General features: G+C 44.6%; 1 protein-coding gene across 7 annotated transcripts in view; it reads right to left on the reverse strand.

The window, feature by feature from the left end:
* PAX2 (paired box 2) overlaps nucleotides 1-21,714 on the reverse strand; it is an 87,482-nt gene that overhangs the window by 31,197 nt on the left and 34,571 nt on the right. For all 7 annotated transcript variants that reach the window (XM_088059559.1, XM_088059557.1, XM_088059560.1 and 4 more), the window contains exon 5: nucleotides 19,642-19,761. In XM_088059559.1, coding sequence (XP_087915685.1) covers nucleotides 19,642-19,761 — 120 coding nt within the window. The remainder of the gene's footprint in view (nucleotides 1-19,641; nucleotides 19,762-21,714) is intronic.

Genomic DNA, 21,714 nt, shown 5'->3' on the forward strand with positions numbered 1-21,714 from the left:
TTTAGCTCACAGATAGTGCCAAGATGGTCTTTTCCTGGCACAGTTAATGCCCAACTGGTGGCCCAGAGTTATGACTGAGCCTGCTGCCTTCTGGCTATGAGATATATCCGTTTATAGGTGATTATACGATATGATATAATCAATAGTACATTATATACAGTAGCGTAGTACAGTACCACTCACAAGACCATAGAAAATATTACATATTGATTTGTCCCTGCCAGCAGCCTTCCCTCGAGCAGCCTCTTCTCTCTTTCTTTTCCACCCCAAGCCAGAGCAAGGCTGTTTACTGGCACTGATCCCTGGAGTTTTCTCCTCTCCCCATGCTTATGTGCCCAAGAGAAAGTTATCAATTTCCTGAAATCTGGAGTTCATGACAGATTTGACTAAGAAAACAAAGCAAGGATCAAGCTTGGGGGACTGCACACTGTGTGGGTCAGTACAGTTTTCATGTTTTAGATGAATCCCCTGTTTCTGCAGGGGGTGACTTTCAGGAGGACTAGAACTCTGGTCTTCCCTGCAGAAAGCTGGCACAGAACTCTTGGGTCCAGACTCAGAACAAAAATATTTCTGTATCAGCCTCAACCTGTCTGCAGCCTGTGGAGCTGTTTGCCTTTGAGGATTTTCCACGTGTGTCAGTCAGTGTGCATGATTGTACACCATGATGCTAATACACGTGGGTATTTTTGCACTAGATAATTATTCTGTTGTTCTTTAGTTTCCACATCACAGTACATGCCTGACCAGGCATTTGTCTTGTGGCTGCTGGTTTTGGCTGTACCTGCTTTTCAAGGATGGCAGCCCTATAGTATGCATCATGTTTAGTGTGAGTGAACAGATGTACACTAAAACTTTCACTGATTATCATTAAACTAGATTTTACCCTTAGTGAGTTGCCCTGAGTGCTTACACAGATTTGTGCACACATGCACAGGTATTTGCAATTCTGTCTGCACTCAGAGCCCTGTGCACATGTGTCTTCCACGTGTGCACAGGCCATGCCTTTGTGTGAAGAAGCTGAAATCACAGCTTTCCTGAGTCGCTGTAAGAGTCTCTTTTCCTTCATTTATTCAGGGGCCCTTCAGATCTTGACAAATCTGTCACTCTAAATTTGCGAGAGATTATGGTGCTCTCTGCCTAGCACGGAGAGAGGTGATATATGATATCTGCTGCCCCTATTGATTGCCTGATCTGGTGGCAGAGGGCTGGCGAAATGAACTTGAAATGAACATCATGCCTCAACTCATTGTGCGTATAATACACTACTTAATCCCACATTTTTGAGCCGCTATGGAATTCAATTGATCAATCATGTCCCTCTGATAGTACTGTTTTAGGGGTTATTGCTGCTCTGCTCACTGACCTTTCTATTTATTTATTTATTTGTGTCAGAGTGTGTGCGTGTGCACACATAAGTGTGTATGTGTATTTGGGAAACCCAGGACCAGCTGATGAGATGAGAGAGGATCTGTACAGTCTATGGGAAATGAAAGACAAGGATGAAGGAAAGAGAAGGATAAAGAATGGGGTTAAAATAAGAAATAAGAATGATCAAAGCAAACAAATGGATACAGAGGGGTGCAAAAGTTGTAAGGAGAAAGACAATGCTTTAGTTTAGGTGGAAATTCCTGGAGGGGAGAGGGAGGAAGGAGGGGGATGGGCCACTCTGCCCTAGCCTGTGCTTTAAAATCTGCAAAAGCAAAGAAACTTTTGACAGAGGCCTGCAGGGTACCTTGAGGATCTTGTCTAAACAGCTTGTGCAAATATTTGGCTTAATAATGGTAGGACACATGAATCCCCAGCTTCACAGAGCAATTAAATGAACTGTGCATATATATTTTACTTATGGAGTAGAGAAGGTTTCAGAGGTGATCCTGAAAGACAGATCTTGTGTTGAGACATTCACAGTCACAGATCATTTTATTTTTTACAAAACCAAATGATTGTAAGTCCCCTGTGTTTGTCTTCTTGTGTCAAAACTTACAGAGGATGTGTTTTCATTTCTTCCCTGAAACTGCAAGGGCCAGACACTTACATCTGGTTTTAAATCAAAGTTTCAATCCTCATCTAAGCGTATGTCTCTGTAAGCTGGACTATCAGGAGAAGCTTCAAGTAGTGTAATACACAAAGTATGAAAGCTGACAGCCATGTGGGTACGAGCAAAGGCGGCAGAAAAGACCAGACAGGACTTTGGAGACAGAATCCATCAAAGGGCTATGTGTGCTAGTGAAGAAAGGACTTACAGGGAAAATTTGAATTGGGAAAGACTAGCAGATCCCACAAGGAATGGCAATCTGGTGGGCAGCAGTCACTTCAGCTGATGAAGAACAGCGCTATGAGTAAAAGCTCAAGGGACAGGGATATTGGAAGGAGTCGTGTTCAAAGGGGTAAAGGAAGGCTTCAGCTGCAGGGTGAAGCTGAGGAGGCCACCTGGGTAACTGTAATAACTGTACCCAATAGGAAGCAGCACCATCACCTTTCCCAGTTCCCTTTAGTGGCAAGGGAAACCTCTCTTTTCAGTCATAAGAATCTTAAGAATCAGCTTGAGAGGCAAACCATGGCCTCAGTCGCAGTGTCCCTCATAAAGGCACACATTGCTGTCCGTGTGATCAGGCCTTGCACGTGTGACAGGAAATATCTCTCCTCCGAGGGACAGCCAAGGGAGTACACACAGTGAATGTTCAGAGTAAACCCTCAACACCCGACACAGAAATGCTCCATGGGTGTCACACAAGTATTCCGGCAGATAACAAGGAAATGCTGAACCAAAGATCAACAGGACAACCTTAACTACACCTGACACAGGGAATACGCCCATTAAATAATTCCAAAACAAAGAGACATTCTCAGGTCTGGAAGCCACAAAGGCGCCATAATGTACAAATAGCACAAAGTAGTATAATTCATTACTTCCCTGGCTACAAGTGACAGACAGAACTCTTGCTCAGGGTGGGACACAACCATCTCAACAAGTAACTCAGAAGTATTGCTGACATAGGGAGATCTATGGCACAGAAACATCTAGGAAGGTCATGAGAAGCTGCACAACTACCACACAAACATGGAGATACTGCTCTCTTTTAGGGAAGGGGCTGTTACTATCCCTATGACATGTCTGCCTGCAGTGCCGTGGGGCCCTGATCTCAGCTGGGCCTTTGCAGCTCTACCAATAAAAATCACAGTCATAATCACAATAAAAGGGAATGTGACTGGCATGAGAAGTGCCAGCCAGGTGACACAGCAGAACTCATCTAATTGTCAGAGGCTCCGAGGGAAGCACAACTGTCTGATGCAGTGGTGCTGAGCTGGCTGCTGCAATGCTGTCCCTCTGCACCAGCAAGGCAACCCTGTGCTCTCCTGCAGCCTGCCTGCACTGTCCCTGCCAGGGTGCTTAATTCAGAGCAGCCCTCTCCCACTCCTTGAGCATTGGTGGCTACATGTGCTGCCCCTTCCCAAATCACACTTTTGTGTTAAGACTGCTCTTCCCCTTTTTTCGATTTCTCTTTTTTTCCCCTCTGATATGTTCCCGTGTCCCCATGCAGCCTGGGCCTGTCAGGCAGCTTTCCTGTCCATCCCGGGGGGCCTTTCCCCACACTGCCAGTTGTTGCAGTTTCAAACTCAATTGTTCTCCTCGGTACTGAGGCAAATGGAGTCATTAATTACCTTCTATCGGCTGGGCCGAGTTCAGAACGCGATCGATAGCCAGTGCTTGTCATTCACGGCAGCCAGCCCTGTGCAGGCCCTCGTGCTGCAATCCGTGCGGGCCGCGAAGGACCCGGCACTGTCAGAGCCGGCCTTCAAACCCTGGTCTCCAGCTCCCGCTGGGAACAGCGGATCTCCCGCATCTGTGTCCGAACTGACCCCCAACCAAGAGAGAGGTCAACGACAAAGACCTTGTCCCGAGGTATTGGGTCACACATTTTCAGATGGCCAGGATTGCCTGGTACTGATGTCCTGATCTGCACAAGCTGATCCCGTCTAGCTGTCACAATGTTCCTAGAGACACTGTCTGCATCCTCAATAATTATTAAACTAATACTGTACTCCCCCAGTAAGGACAAGCACAAGGACTGGCAGTCCTAATCTGGTGGTCTTCTCACCTATGTAACTTTCTTGCCCTGCTAGTTAGAGGTTTGGAAAAGGAAGGCTGTAAATTTTGGGTTACATTTCCTTCCAGGAGAATTGCTGTGATCTTTTAGACAGTGTGAAAAATGTCATCTCTAGATGGGTCCGTGCTGTGTTTCAGCATGTAGTAGTGTTGCAAGAATTTTGAGTGCTTTGATTGTGATAACTGGTGGGGAGAAAGATGAACTTCAAATTCAGATGGGAAGGATCCTGAGTGCAGAATAGAGATGATGGGGCATGGAAGGGACTGGCAAGGTTAAGGAGTGCACAGAGAAGGAATGTTATCAGGGATCTACACTGCAGTGGTGAAAGAAGATACAGTACAAGTTCAGGTTATGTATCCCTGCAGAAACAGGGATAGTGGGACATAAATACTGGAGGATTATCACCTCAAGGAAGACCATCAGCCTTCATGAACTCCACAGTTGTTCAGATTCCCATGTCCATTTGCCTCAAGGGAATCCACAAACCTGGATTTCAGTATGCTAATTGATAGCACTGTGCTGGTCCATGTGTCTCTGTAATTTAAGTGTGTCAGCAACACATAGACTGTGTGTATTTTTTTCTTTCATGCTCAGGCTTAAAGCAGAAAGGCTCAGAAACAAAGAATTTTACATTTTGAAGTGAGGGTATAGCTCACATTTGGTGAGTAAGGAAGGCTGCTCATGCAGGGAAGTGAGTGTTGCCTGACTGAGGAAGAGTGAGATGTGTGCTGGTGCCTGACAGCAGTGCTTTATATACAGGGGTTGTGTATGACTGAGTACCCTAGATGGAGCAGGGATGGACAGTGCAGCTTTAATACAGGGCTTACATGAGCAAAAATGGCAGTGCTCAATGAGAATGTAAATGTAATGAATTGTGTGTGCAAATGTGTAATGAAGTGTGTGCTCAGATCTGTCTTGGATTATCATGGGAGCATGCAAAATGCGTTTAAGGAAGTGAGTGTGTTTATGCATATGAAAATCATATGTATTTACTACTGTATCTAAGTGTATGATTACAAATTTGGACGAGAGCATCAGGGAAGCTGTGTTGGATAGTAATAATCAGCACATCCAGCCTTACTGAAAATGCCAGCAAAAGTCTTTCCAGGTGCTAGGATGCAGGCAGCCGTCTCAGATGTGTATGCAACATGTACTACAGCATGTGTGGGTATGCAGGTGAAGGGTTTTAGCCTAGGTAGTAGTTTCCTAGGTCCAGTATGTCTTACTAGTGCTATTAGGCTTGACTGTTAGACAAATAGAAATGCAGCTGCCTCTAGGATCCAGTACACTGGCTTTGTTTATGTTGACAGAGTAGCAATCGGCACTCTCACACAGTGAGCCAGATTCTCTGGTCAGTGTAAATCTGTAAGTCTCTTGCTTTCAGTGATTATACTGATTTATACATCCTAAAAGTTATCAGAAGGGTTATCCTGATTTATGCTGGTGTGGTATCCACAGCATTGCCTTTAGTGCAGTGCCCTAGGGGACAGCTGCTGCTGCAGGGAAGCAGGGCTCCAGAAGCTGTGCTTTCCCTCTTCCAGAGAAGATGATGCTCTTAGAATCATTGGCACTACTTAACTCTCTTCTCTCATCTCCCTAAGCATGTTTGTTGGGGAGCTACTTCTTGGCAGGATCCCCCTTGGTGAGCATATAAAAAGGGGTGGCTTTTGTTAGCTCCAAAGGAGAGAAGCAACACAAAAAATTACATCGCATGCAGCCCTAACTATGCTTGTTTAGAGAAACTGCTTGCATTTATGAAGTCTTTGGTGCGGAAAGCAGGGTTGCAAATGACTGCATCAGAGCGACAGTAAAGGCCATTAATTTCCTGTTATGTTTTCCTGTGTTGGGGGCTTTATTAATTTAATTTTACACTGTCGAACAACAGCGAGCGCTGACACCGCCACACTTGGAGGGTTTTTTTTTTTCCTCAAGCAGTGCTTTGCCTGACATGCAAATCAACACTGCTATCAGAGCTGCTAGACACAAGTCAGGGAGCCCAGAGCTGGACTGCCACCACCCAGTTCCACCTCAGAGTTTCTGGGAATCCCTGAGATTCCAGTGGAGAGCACCAGCATAAAGACTCAGAAGATCTAGGTCAGACCATGGACACCTCTAATGCACAGTCCAGAAAATATTAATTCCTCTTTAGACTTCTTCGTTCCATTGGCTTGGTCCCCCACTAATATGCCTCTTAATACCTCCTTTCCTTCTGTTTCCCTTGCTCTAGACTTTCTCTTCCTTTCATTCCACCTATTTTCCCCTCATGAACACTTTCACCTTAACCTCACCAGTCAAAGGAGTCTGTACCTGCCTCTGAGCCAGATACTTGTGAATCATGTTATTGGAAGCTCTTCTGAGTCAGCACTAAACCAGTATTCAAGCAGAGTGTTTTTAGAGCTGCCATTTTTGACGTGCCATAAAACAAAGGCTCCAATCACTCAGAGTCATTAAAATTCCCATGGCATTTTTTGCAAGAGTGCAGACATTAACCTGGCTGTCCTGAACAAAATCCAGCCTGAGTGATTACCCACAGCATATCTTAATTCTCCTGTGGTTTCATTTGGACATGGCACAGCAAAATTTCACAGTTGATGCTCTGTATTGTTCAACATCTGCTATGGTCCACCTGAGAGTCAACCACATTTCAGTAGAAAATGAGATCTTAAAAATGGGAAGGTTAATAAACAACATATGATACAGGATGGATAAATGTGAGATGCCGTGCAATAAAAGAGCTACAGGGTTGCAATAGGCAGCAATGTGCTTGAAATGTCACCGTGCCATTTTTTAAAAATTTTATTTAATCTTCATTCCTGTAATAACTGTAAACCATTAGTAGAATTATTTGTCATCTTTCTGCATGAGGTCATGTGAAGGCCATTACAGGTTCATGAAGGAACCTAAACTGATGTGACCTCTATAAAATGTATATTGCAGATATGTTCCAAATTGTAAGAGGTAGTCTCCAAACAAGAGAGGGCCCAGCCATGGGCAGCAATCAGTTTCACAAACAAGTGAGGTCTCTGCAGAGAAGAGCCATAAGTATCTTTGAGGATTAGACAGTAGAGTATTGCTTTTTGTTTGCTGGGATTTGATAAAGTTGTCCCAAATTCTAGAACAGTTCTGCCCTTCTTAGAAAGGCAACCCTTCTGTTCAAGGCTTGCCTCTTAGACTAGATGCCAAAACCCAAAGCAAAAGAGCACCAGGTCCTTTGGGAAACCAGGCATGGAAGTATACCTGTCCTTTATAACTGCCTTTTCTAGAGCATTTAAAAGAGGAGTAGAAGGCACTCGAGGTTTGATGGACATTTTATACACAATAACCACCTTATTAAGGTTTAATCAGATGTCTACAAATCTGTTCCAATGCAGATCCCCTAGCTTAATAACAGAATAGCTCCTCTGACCAAAAAAAGGCAGGGACAATGAGAGAAAGAAATCCTGACCTGATGCACATCCAAATGGAAACCATGATACCCATGACCTAGGTCCTGCTTTGGCACTGTACTCCTGTGTGTTTTCATGTAGCTGTTGACCTCTGTGGGAAGAGGCCTTTGTACCTTGAACCTGTTGGGACGTAAGCAGTAGGATGCTTGGATGAAGGAAGGAAAAGTGAAAGGGAAATGTGGATCTAGATATTATTTTTAGGCCACTTAACAAAACTCTGACATTTTAAAGTGCATTAAAATGGGCATGAATTGCACTTGACACCTATTTAAAGCATTTTTTTTAATCTGATTGGTGTTTGGAAAAATCACCTTCAAAGAGCTATGGATGGAGACAGACAGAAGACAGAACATGTCTGGCCAATATATAGATACAAACAAAGATCTGTAACTGCTTCTTTCCAGCCATCTACTACTAACAGAGTTGTCCTTCAAATGCAATATCCTAGAGCTTAGTGTAGCCTCTGCAGGCCAACCCAAAATGCTGATTTTTCAGGTCTTGCTTGGCAGCTACAGAAGTAGCTGGAGTCCGGAAAGTCCTGAAAGCATCATAAAATGTTCACAAAGTGCATTTTTTTTTAAACTCAAGGTCTGGTGACAAAATTAAACACACTGGTTTTTCTTTCTTTCTCCCCTCCAATCAGACTGCCTCCTTTCCCCTCATCTATCCAGCCAAGATTCTCACAGGCTAATCGGGCTAATCGCTTGGTGAGATCTTGTTGTTCCCCCGGGATCCAGCGAAACAAGGCTAGAGGATGTGATACTATCACTTAGGGAAGTAAAGAGCTTCTGCTTTCCTTCCAAACAGCAGCAGCTCCCATTTTGGGAGGAGGTGTTTCCGTGGTCCTGACTGAGAACAAGGTGCTTAGTGTTTTCCTTTAGCATAAGAAGACACTCCTCTATAGGAATGATTTACATCTATGAACAGCAAGCGATGCTTAACATTACATTGATGTAGACTTAGGAGTGCAGAGATAGCCAAATTAGGAGCTAATTGGTGCACTGGGGATTGGCTCATGGGCCCCCTTGGCTGCTGGATGTGATCACAAAGAGAAAGCGAAAAAGAGAGAGCAGGAGCCATCCTCCAGCCAACGCCTCTCTAAAGGTTGGGATTCCTGAGGCCGCTGCTGTCTGGTGCTGTCAAGGTCAGCAGGTTCAGGTTCACTGAACGGTCAGGATGGTTTGAATTACTGGCACTGCCTGCCGATTCCTCCGCTGATCGTGATCCGTCTTCCAGCACCAGCTGCGGGATGATGCTCCCCAGCCATGTGCTGTGCACGGTGTGGGGCACAGGGAATGTCAGAGAGGCAGATGCTCTTGTTAAAAGGATAGGTTTTTAGGAAGATTTAAGGACCCAAGGCAATGCTGAAGAATGGCGCGTGCTCCAACCACTGAGCATGTGGAGACCAGGTTTCTAGAAACGGCCCTTCTGATCCATTTTTCTTTTACCTGGATAACTGCACATTCATATGTGCAGGTCTTTATGTAAACAACACTGCCTGGACATTTTCTCCTCAAACACACGTAGCTGTGTGACCAGGCTAAAAGGCACGGTAGCCAGGATGTTCCTACAAGGCTGTCTGCAGTGAGCGCCAGAAGGTGCTCAGAAAGCTGAGACTGCCAGTGTGCCCCGCAACAGGTGGGCTTGGAGCCACTGAAGAGACCTCACCAGAGCGGGGGGGAGAAGCTGTGTCTGCAGAGGTATGAATTTGCATAGCCAGGCTGCCGGTGTCACAGATGTGTGCCTGGGGTGGCACCAGCGTGTGGCTGAGTGCTTACGTGTGCGTATGTGTCTATACTGTACATGTGCTGTCCAAGCAGCCACAGCAGCAGTGATAGCAGAAAGTGATAGCAGTGTGAGAAAGACTGTGGCAGGAAAGATCAACAAGAGGGATTTAGAAGACAACAGGGCTGTGTGGAAATGTGCCTAGTGTTTGTCTTCGACAAGAACATCTCTGCAGGCATCCTTTACTTGCTTTCAGTGGAGTTGCACTACAGAGAAATCTGTCCCTCTCAGTCTGTAAGCTGAAATGCTTACTCTTGCTTCTTATTCTGAGCTCTGTTGTGTACCTCTGTGAGTCAGCTCCTGGTGCAGTCACTCCTGTGCTATAGCTATGGATACACAGCTTTTGTACTCACACCTCTGTGTCTGCTTCCACACACATTTCTACACCTGTTGAAAACTGTGTAGAGCTGAGAGCGCAAAGGACTGCCCATACCTGGTGCCCATACACGAGGCCTCTTGCACAGAACCCCCAGTGCTCACCAAGACATGGAAGAGATTTGGGTTAATATCATGCAACCTGCTCCATAGAAGGGAGGCCCCCATCTCCCCTAAGCTTAGCACAAGTATTCTAACAAGCTCTGTGTGAGCCTGCACTAGGAAGTACATTGTGCCTACTGTCACCTCTCTTCAACTCCTCTCCCGGGTTCCCTCTTCCACTGCAGAGCAAGGGGCTATGGCAAGAAGGGTCAGAAACAGTGCCCAGTATCATGCTGGTTTACATTAATGAGATACACACAGTGTAATCCAGCAATGGAATCAGCTCTACAAAAGGAGGTAATAGCAGGCTGCCATGAACAGAGCAGCTCAGGTAATTGGTTTATCTATCTAGAAGCAGTAGTGGCAATCTCTGCACAGACAGAGTAGCAGTAAAGTCTCTTCCTTAAGGCTATTTCCTTTGTCTTTTCAATTGCTTGCACATCCATGTGAGATAGAGAGAGAGAGAGGAAGAGAGAAAGAGCTAGAGAGAGAGAGAGAGAGAGAAATGTTAATTTGTGAATTAATGGCTTTTCTCTGCGGAATTGTAAATTCAAATGTCACCTCACAGGGTGACACTACGCTGGGCTGCTGAGGAAGCAATGATAAGATCCCCCCCATCCCCATGCCGACATATACCCATGCCCCTCCCCTCCCTGAAAGATAGCTACGAAGTGGAACATGCTACTTTTAATTTGCAGTAACACCACAGCAGAGGGATGCAAGAATGACTGCTTTCCAACCCTCCCTTCCACAACAAGCTGGGCCACATCTTCCCTTTTCTACCTCTACCTCCTTCCACCCCCTCTTCAACCCCTCCCATTTTAAACTGTGTCCAAGACAACACATTATCTCAACTCCCCCCACCCTGAACTAATCAAAGGATGAGCTAAGGGAGGGCTCTTTAGAATGGATGCCTCTGCAACCCTCTCCTCTCCTGCAATAATCAGGTGAATTAATGACCCTGAAGTTAAAGTGAGCGCTGATACTCAGGCGTTGTGCAGCGTAGGGGAGAAAGCCTTCATTGTTTTCGAGCAGGAGGCGGGCAGCAGCAAGGGAGATTCATGGATGGAGATTGAATATGCAATTTTCTTTCACCTTGCCAAGAGCTGCCCCTGGGCTGTGCCTGGCCTAAATTTTTTTTTCCTCTTGCCATCCCTGCCTTATCCGGCCCTCCCACCTCCCTTCCATTCTTTCCAGAAAATTACCTTCAAAATTGATTTCCACTTTTACAAACAAATATAATGGGAACATGAGGGGGGAAAAAAATCTTGGGCTGTGATGAATTAGGGCTGTCAGGTGCTTCCAAGTCTCCTTTGTTTTTGTTTTACTGCCTGTTAGGTTCTTTGTTTTTCCAGCAACTGGGAATAATGCACCTGCCCACACAGTCCCCATGGTCCATGGCTACCTTCACAGGATATGGCCACCGCCTGATGTCATCACTGTATTATCTCTGCTCTCCATCACTGTGAGCAAACAGCCACTGCTAACAGACTGCCCTAGCCTTTCACACCAGGACACAAGTGATCCTGTGGAGATGCTGCATGTCCCACACTGCTGGTGATCTGGGTCCTACAGCCCAGTAGTACAGGTCTGTTGATTTGCCTCTGATCTTCTTCACCCTCTTCCTCCTGTTTTTCCTTGCCTTATTTAGCTGATGGACAGATTTCAGCTCTCCCTGTTCTAACAGTTCAGCCTGGGTCACTGGCATGTGACTGTGACCCATGTTTTGTCTCAGTGCCATGTCACCTTGATTCCACAGTAGTATTGCCCTTATTGACAATAAGTGACATTGCCATGTCACTTGACCCTAAACCAGTGTCATCTCTCACAGTCATGGCCTCCTCATTCACTGTTATACCAACAACCCTCTAAAATACCATTTCCTGCCCAATGCCAGCTACTTCTGATTCCTTTTGCAGTTGATTCTGTCAGCCACTGTGCTTTAACCTGGGGTCCTCATGGATTCAGACACCATGCTCCCTCTGATTCCCATACTCTTTATATCCATGAAAACATGCAACAGTCATCTCCATGATTGCAGGCAGACCCAATGTAAAACTCATTTAAAGTGAACAAGAAGATCCAGAGAAGCAAGCATCTAGCAAAACTGGCGAGCAGCCTTTGCACAGGTAGAATCATGGAGGAGGCAGAAATACTGGGAGGAGTTGTAGTTGCCTGACTCCTGTTGACACATTAGCTGCAACAACCTCTCCCAAGAATGAGCCAAAAAGTGGAAAAAAAAACTAACCATGAACTAAATACTTACAATAAATGCTCAGAAAAGCACACAGTCATGGTACTCACACAAATAAATGTAAAGAAAAGCTCTACACATAAGTAGCACCCACAAAACACTGCAAATTAATATTAAAGACACGAGAATGCAAACTGGGACACACAGAGGTACTAATGCAGGTGCATGTCAATTACATGTAATTTCTGAATAAACAAATAACTTACAAAAGTATATGTGCACTAACTAAATGAAAACCTGTAACTCAAAGTAATTTCCTTAAGTTAACATGTACAGAATTAAATCATGTAAACAAATACAAAATATTTCCATAAATAAACAGCCTTTATGCAGGCAAGAAAAACCAATATGTGCATATATAAATATATATAACATATACACAAATATATAACCTCAATGCAAATACACATCTGTACAAACTATATACAGAAGTGCACAGCACTAGCAGGCTATATATTCATATCCATCAACCACAAAGATACAGGGATCCTCCAAGTATCTAACAACACGTACATTCAGGATATACATACAAATATACAACATTCACATATATGCTCAAAATGTGAATACAAGTACCTCTCATTCGCAGAAATACATAGCACTAATACTGAGCCATACATGCCCAGACATCCATATGATCCACAGCATCCTCCTAGTAGGCAATATTATACACAGCTTAACATACACATTTTCCAGGTCTCCATAGGCATGCACAAAAATATGGGTCTGACCTGCCACTAATCCCAGTACATAAGCACAGATAAGTAGAAACCAGCAATCCTAGCACAGAAATACAAAAAAAAAGCAGGCGTGCATTCCTAGAGTCACAAATACACAATCAGAGATGCATACAAATACAACTGAAGCCAGACCAGCTTGTCTTCAGAGAACAGCAACCCCTGCCAAACTAAGCAGCACTATAAGCTTTAGAAGCAGGGCATTCTGTCCGAACCGCTATCTGTGATGTAAGCTGTTAACTCTCCCTTACCTGACTTCCTCCTGGGCAATGTGTACTCCCCAAACTCCCAGCGTGGGTGCAGACATGCTCACACAAACATATGTATCCTGTTTCTCCTGCCTACAGACAGACCTCCAGATTCCTGGTGCAGCAGCCCACATTTCTGCCAGTGCTGTGCTGCTCATTCATTGTCTTCTGCTTCATCCAGATTCCCCCTCCTCTCTTTTCCCATACATACTCTCCCTTTTCTGACATCCTCCTGCAGTTTATTTAGAGAGGTGCAGGATGAGCAGCAGGTGCTTTTCTTATGTCCTTCCAGAAGTCTCACTAGCCAAAGACCTTCAGGAGGGAGAAGTGGGTGATTACCTAGAATAAACTCCCTCTTCAATTTATATTTTCATCTAGAGTGGCAGGGAGAGTTACCTATATTAGTATAAATGCAGTGAGCCTGGTCCCCTGTGAACGCTCCTGTTTGCAGAATACACCATTGCTACAAGCTGCCAGCCACTGGAAACTCAGCTGTGCTGCATAAAAGAACACAGTCCCAGGGAAAGTGGGAGAAAGACATTGTGAGAGTGTGAAAGACTCCAGAATCTGCATAGCCCATCTGCATAGCCATAAACTGCTGTGTGTACACCCCACAACTCTGTGAGATGGTTGGAACATGGGGTTAGCACCTGAGGCAATATAACTGTGTGTGTCTCCAGTGTCATTAAGACTATTGCTGACCTGCAATAAAGCAGTCATATAGAATAACACAAACAAGTCAGCTGTGGTGACAAAAAATCACACTGTGAAACAATGCAGGCTGGCCACAGACAGTACTGCTGTTCCATCACCTGCAGGGGTCTAAACACACCCTGTTGTCTTCAACAATTATTAGGGTTTGAGGAGAACAGAAATATACCTAATATGCCCAGAGATGAACATACATTCAAGTGGAATGACTCACTCATATTCTTTGCAAACATACGCAGGCAGCATAGAAAAATGAATGAATGCATTTCCCCACAGGACAGTTCTGGGCTAGACCTCTGCTCTGGTACAACTCCAGCACAAGCAAAGCATCACCATACTGTAGATGACAGCATAAGCACTCTGTATGTTCTGAAATGACCCCAGTATGCTGTGGAACACTAATATCATACTTCATGAAAACACACCATTCTGGACATGGTGCTGCAGGGACATGGCTATATTGACTTCACAGTCATGGCCAGGTGACAGTCTGTTTTCAACCAACACGTAACATCAGCTGCAGTAACAACTCTATGAATTAAAGTGACAGCACAGTAGAAACTGCACCAATGAACCAACAATTACCACGTTGAAACAACCTTACTGCATGCCATGGTGCAAATGTACCACAAGAAACAATTCACAGCTGCTTCTGAAGAGTGTAATGGCCTTGAGTGTAATGGGGCAGCAGAGCAAGCAGTGACACAGTTAATCTCATCATTAGTGTCACAAACCCACAACCTATAGTGATAGTAACAACAACAGGATAACCACAACCAAACTGCCTGTGAACACATACTGTGTGCCACTGACAATGACACAATCACCTGAAATGTCATAGCTACGTCTCAAGTTTTACTATCCCTGCCACTCCGAACAACACAACAGGATCATACTTGCAGTGGCATACTCAGCTGCTATATATATGTTCAAAAACTTAGACACATTACACACCTTTTCACTCTGTGCTACTTTCCACTTGAAGAAAATTTTAAACTCAAATCTTTAAAACAGTCTATGTCATGGGGCAGTATTTAAAAAAACAACTTTCAATACTGGGACTGTCACACATATCCCTGCCTCACACTCCATGGAAAGGAGGCATTTGTAATTTCCCAGTACAAAAATGAGATCATGGCAAGGTAGGAAAAGTCCTGAACTAAACACTGTCAGGACCCTGCTCTGCACTCAGAGTCCTCCCATTTGGAGTGAGGAAACAGAAAACCACAACAAATAATATTGATTTTCAGTAGACGGTGTTGTGGCAATAACAGTCAGAAAATAATATGAGCAGCACCAAAGAGAAGGCAGTGATGCTGCCTATCCTATAGCTACAGGATTAACAGTGCAGATGCTCCCACAGATAGTGGGCAGCGTCCTGTTTGGCATAGCTCAATCCCACTTGAAGAGTATGGTGAACCATCTGCATTGATACAGCTAACACTTCTTGGAAAACACCACCAGATCTGTAGAAATCTTGGTGATTCTTCACTGTCCCCCTGCACTGACATAGCCCTGCATTACTAGGCATCAAGGTAACTCAGTCTAATCATCAAAATGACAAGTGAGGAAAGAGAAGGAGAGACTTCTGCCTTCTCAGGTTTGCTCCCCCATCTCTGCTGGGGATTCCTTTGCTGCAAACAGCCTGAGTATTATTGCCATTTACGGCAGCAATCACTCTGTCCCCTCCTCTCCCACAAACCTAGTGCTGATATTAGCACTGATCACACTAACAAGCCTTTGGGTTTTATTACTACTGATACTAATAATACTGGACACATTACGTCTGCTCCCACCAATAACAGGCTGCAGATATGATCCCTGCTAATGCCGATAATACTGGGGGATATTATCTCTGCCATTGTCGGCACTGCAGATATTATTGGCAGTAATGCTGTCAAATACTACAGATACTGTCAAGGAACAAGATTAATAATGCTGAGAATGTTACAGCACCAACCTTACTGGAAGATGAATCCCAAATGAGAATCTGGGTTTAGACAGGAAGTCTGTTTGCAGCCTAATATGGAAAGAAAGGGCCATGCTTCATAAGAATGGTTTCGTAAAAATTGCCAAAGTTTCACCCAGCTGAAGATGCTGTGATACACTGGCAGCAGCTTGATATACTCTTTCCCTGTTATCTAATTATCTATATCTGTCTATCTATCTATCTATCTATCTATCTATCTATCTATCTATCTATCTGTCTATCTATCTAATCTGTCTATCTAATCTATCTATTTTTTGCTTTCTCTGCATTTCTCCTTTTTTCTCCTTGTACAGTGCTCAAGTCTACAATATGAGTGATGCAATGTTTTTGTTAGTGCCTCTGGGCCACCTCAGTTCTCATTCTTTTAGCTGTCAATTAAGGGGTTATGAAACAGCAGAAATAGTTGCATATTTTTCTTCTTTGTCCTTCTGGACATTATATTGCTGCTTCTTAGCCTGGCAATGATCCTGCTGAGCATGGTTGGCCTGCCCTCAGAGAGTACTACAACACTCAAACCATAAAGAGACAGGAATTCATGTTTTCTGATGCAATTTGATAGTGTAAGACCCTCACTGGTCTAGAGAAAGTCATGATATGCTGCAGGGTCACCTCTGCCTTTGGAAGATGGTGGGTGTAAGGTCAGAGGGAAGTTACAGCTCCACTGGCAATGCCCACAGACCACACAGAATGCCACACACCGTGCTATACAAATGGTGGTGAACTTTTTTAGTCAAATTATTTTCAAAATCACAGGAGACCAACTCTATCTATCACAGAAGTCAGAAGTTTTGTGACTGGTTATAAACTGAAACAAAAGGATAATGTGGTCTTAACAAGGCAAACCCTGACCATCCATTCTTGGCATTCATCTGAGGAAGACATACTGAGTTTTGAGACTTGTGGCCAGACAGTTCCTTGTTGTGACTAGTAGACACTCAGAGCTGTTTCCCAGCTAGCTCTCTCTCAATGTCATACATTTCCCAGGCCACCCTTGCACTTGCAACCAGTGTATTTGGTAGATTGGGATTCCCACTCTTCCCTCTAACTCCCTGAGAGGGACACACCTGGCTGTCAGCGTCCATCTCTGAGCCCACCTCATGCATCTGTCTGGCTCCTTCTGTCCAACTCGGGAGTTCTGCTACATCATCTTGACACATAATTATCTCTCCTCTTCTTAATCATCTGTGCTACTGCCTAATGTAGGCACCAGCTGCAGCAAGGAGGACCTGGGGGAGGGGGTGTGCTCACATAGAAGCTTCTCTGTCTTTCTCCCACCCTGTTCCCCCCAGCCGTCACAGAGGTTGCTAACAAGGTTTTCAGAACTGGTGATTCAGGAATAGCTTGGTACTTCCCCTTTCTGCTGAACTGCATTCCTCACAGAGGAATCCTTGCAGCAGAGCTGGTCCAACAGAGCGGAAAGAAAGAGAGAGTAGTGCTGCTTTTTCTGCCTCCTTTAGGGAAGAACCACTCCCTAAATGCTTGGAAAGTAGATGTGCAGAGCTCACAAGGGCTTTTCAATGTGAGAATAAAACCTGAAGTTAAGAAAGAAACTGCAACAAAGTGTTTAGAAGCTCTGGGAAATACTGTGAAGGTGTAGGCATCCATCATGAACTTGAAAGAAATACATTATATCTCCCAACAAACTTTTCCTTCTCCCCATCTCAACTAAAAACAAACAGAATATTCAGAGCTACAGTGGACACTGCCCAGGAATGGGTGCAGGTCGCTTGGCTTTGCAAAACTTCCCCTTGGACCCTTCTAACTTTAGGACCCAGTCCTGCAAAGGGATGATATTTTTCAGCATTTCTGAAGGCCAGATAATTCAACCCATGGTTAGAGATGTTCAGCAGCTAGCTGGGGGTCCCATGTGAGCTTTCTCTGGGTCAGGAGCACAATGTGTCCCTGCAGCAGATATCTGGGATGGCAGGATTAAGGCTGTTATCTAAGGCAGTTGCAACCATGTCATGTAACTGCCACCTAAAACTCTGAGAGCTAAAGACAAGCAACATTTGCAGGATTGTCTGGTTGGTACCTTTTTGATTCCTAGTGGGATATGTGGGCGCTCGGCCAACAGCAAGGAGCTGCATGGTGTCACTTGCCTAAATCAAATCTGGAGTGAATTAAGGACAGACACAAAGAATAGTTTTGTCAATATATCATTGTGAAGTGTCACAGTCTTAGACGGCTGCTCTGCTGTTTCTGTGTTTAATTGTGCTGTTCCAAAGAAAGCTCAAGTTCTGAGGCTGGAAGTGACTGTGTGGCTGCATCTGAAGTGGAATGATCTTTTCAGGTATAGCCTGAATACCAGCTAAAGCCAGATTGAAGAGCTTCATTTCTAATGAGATGTGGAGGCACCATTTTGAGAGCTGATGATCACCATGTTGGACTGTATGAGAACAGGGATTCACAAAACCCCCAGATAACTGCCAGGAGATCTGCACAACCATTAGAGAAAGGTGCCATTCAGTTTGAAATGTCACTATTTCCTGTATATGTAATGATGGCGAATGTTGGAAAGGTTTGCAATACTTGCCTCTTATTCCTGACATTTTTTGACTTTGAGGCATTGACTCAGCCCTTCCACTGCTACACTTTTCTCTTAGCTGGGCCCTACTGCCATCTAGCTGGGAAATGGATCTTCCTCTGGGGCCCGATCCAATTTCCAATGACATCAGCAAAAATCTTCCCATTCATTTGCTTTAACAGAAGCTGGATTGGGTCCTTGCATCTAGTTTTCCTTTGTACTAGGGAGAAAGGGGTCACAATGACTGCTTTTTATTCTTAGGATTACTGTGTTTATTTGGATCAAAAACTTACAGATGTGAACCTCACCAGAACCAATGCTGAGAAAACTACTAGCAAAACCTCAAAATGCAGCCTCTGTCTCAGGAGACCTTTCTCTTCTCACCAGACACCACAGAGAACTCTCATGTTCTCTTGCACTGCACAGCTCTGGGATTACAGCACCCACAGCACACTGAGCCACCTGTCCTAAGAGGTCTTTCCATGCAACAAGCAACACAACATACTGAAGTCAGAGCTGAACCCAACAAACTGGTCAGTCAGTATTCTTTAAAAAGTTCACCTCCTGGCCCTCAATTTTAGACCAAATCAAATTAAAAGAGACAGATTTAAGGAAAAGTGTTTGAAAGCCACCACAAGAGCACCAAGACCTTACCCACATCTGACTCAGTCTATTTAGACCTGAGGCTCCAGCTTTTGATTAATTTCAGGATCTTTGCCCTGAATACTTCCCAGTAAGTAGGAAGCCAAAGGAGATAGCTTAATCCTGTTTCCTTACAGCCTTAGTGAAAGGCTTAGAAACAACCTTAGGATCACAGTACTCCTGTTCTGCTTTCAGACTATTGCAAACACGATAGTTCTGTTGTGGTAGATGCTACTCATTGAAAACTGGGCCCTTGTGATCACCAGCTAATGTAGCTCGTGGCACATCACAGGGCAGGAACTTGTTTACAAGGGGAATGAAAGACAGCTCCCACATTGCTGGTGCTTCTCCAAGATAGCATTTAGTTTGAAATTGAGTGAGTCAGGGAAACCATGTTTACCCACAGTTCAAAGTCCGGACACCTGCTGGCACCTGGGGAGTTCAGTTCCAGCGTTTCCAGCAGTGAATGAACTTGGGATCAGCTCCAGCAATGGAGACGGCTCTCTGCCTGCTGAGCAGATGTCTGGAGACGCAGCCTGTCATGAAAGGGCCTCGGAAGAAGAGCATTCCAAGCCAGCAGAGCAGTGGCGGGGAACTGGTCTCTGTTGCTAAAACTGATCTAGCCCCTGGAGCAGCTGCAAACCTTGGCCTGAAATTTGAGCCTGTACATGGGGACAAAGAATATAAAAGGGAGGATGAGCTTCTCCCCTCCCCCTACCTTCATCACGTTTCCTCTTCTCGCCATTCGACCGAGGAATCCCCAGGATCCCGTTAATGGAGTAAGAGCCCACTGGATCATTGGAGGCACTGGAGACAGGAGGGGATGCTGTGCTGGGCACTGGACGAAAGGAAGAGGGAAAAAGGGCTATCAGGAGAGCAGCACAGCACTCAGGGATCCCCAGCTGAAAGCTATGTATGCCACCAGTCTAATAGGAAAACCTGGGCACTAAGCAGATTCCCAGTCCCTCCTGCAGAAGGACTTTACTGTATCCCAGCAAAGCTGCATCCCAACTTTCCTTGTCCACTTCTATACTGTAGCTTTACAGCCTCCCAGTACAGGGCCATTGATAACACATAAGTGTATTCCATCAAGAAGTTAAATGTTACATCCCAGTTCAGAGCAGGCTTTCAAGGTAATCGAGTGAAGTGCTGCATAGGCCACATTCTCTAGTGACTTCATAGTCCATCCATATTTTACCAGATCATTTCCTCACAGGAGTGCACATGTTCTGTCAGGCAGACTAGTCTCTTACATGCCCACCAAAAACACTTAATGAAAAATTACCTCCTTATCACAGGTTAGAAGCACTTCAGTGCTGGACTAATAAATTCAGTTCTCTACTGGAATGACTGGTTGGTGATACATGCTACCACCCAGATGAATGAAAATCTAGTGCCTTCCTTTTGTACTGACCAATATCAACAGGCAGAATGCTCTGGCCACTTGCCTGTCCAAGATTGCTGATGGATTTCCAATATACCAAAAGTGACAAGTTACCCAGATTAGAAATGATCTCTTCATGATAATCAGGCCTTTAGAAAGTAGAACAGGTAGACCTACCTATGCATCCAGCAGGCATACCTATTGTGTCCCAGCATGTCCCAGTAATGGAGAGACTATCCCAGTTCTCTTACAGGCCACTATTCATCATGCAGCTCATAAAGCACTGGCCTGAAGCAATCAATATGTCCAACACAAGTCTTTCAGGATGGAGCAGAACCTTTGAACACTCTCCAATGTAGACCCACACTTCCTAGTACATCCCAGAGCAATCTCAGAGCTCCACTAGAAGCACTCACAGTCACTATCCCAGCTCAGCCACTGCATTCCCTAGACATTGCACTACTGTTTCAAGAAGGAATATCTGCCAGCTCCATCTGTGGTGATCAGTGATTGCCAGTCCAGTGAGCAAGTCCATATTAAAAGGGCATCCAGAAATGCTCTTCCATATTGGCCCATTGTACTCCTGAATACAGTTTGTGTACAGAATTATATCTACCAGCTCTGTCCCATGTAGATGAGCATTTTCTGGTAAATCCTCGTGTAGCAGCAGATTCTCAGTAACCAACAGAATCTAAGAAAGTCTTAGTCCACAAATAAGCCACTGTGTAAAACACAGAATATTGTGTTTTTCCTGCTCTAGTTTGTCACTAGATAAAGCTATGCTAGCTAGACCAGACATATCCACCACACAGGCCACAGATTAAAATGTATCCCATCACACATCTATAACACAGTACCTTTAAACAGACTAGGAGGCATTTGGTCACTGTATTAGAGCCTCCATCTTCTGTTCACCTCAACAAACCAGCAAAAGATCTCCCCAGCAAAAAAAAAATAAAAATTCTCTGTGAAATACACCCATGGGACACCTGACTGTAGAGCTAGGACAATGAAGAACTTAGTTGTGAGGCAACTGGAACATCTTACTCATGTTTGTGTGTTACTAGCACTAAGAAATGGACCAGTTCCAGCAAAGGGGGAGGAGAGAAGAAAAATTGGTAGGGGGGAAGAAGAGAGTCATAGGACAAGAGAAAAAGTGAAGACTGACACTTAGACAAGGACAGCAGTAAATACTTCCCTATAGAGAGATTAAGGAGAGAGCATGAATGTGAAATGAACTCTAAGGTAGAATCACTTGGGCAAGCCCCTATTTTGGGCTACTTTCTGTGTGATTCACTTCTCTGTAATGCAACAAAGACAAAGAATAGAAAACTCAGATTTCCATGGAGTCTTCTTTCCCCCCACTCCCTCCTCCCTTTTTCTCTGCTTAGCATCTGCTTGTCAGAC

The sequence above is a fragment of the Pseudopodoces humilis genome, chromosome 9 (assembly GCF_049639895.1).
Source record: "Pseudopodoces humilis isolate 2021_Gansu_Grassland_sample_001 chromosome 9, ASM4963989v1, whole genome shotgun sequence".
Classification (NCBI taxonomy): Eukaryota; Metazoa; Chordata; class Aves; order Passeriformes; family Paridae; genus Pseudopodoces; species Pseudopodoces humilis.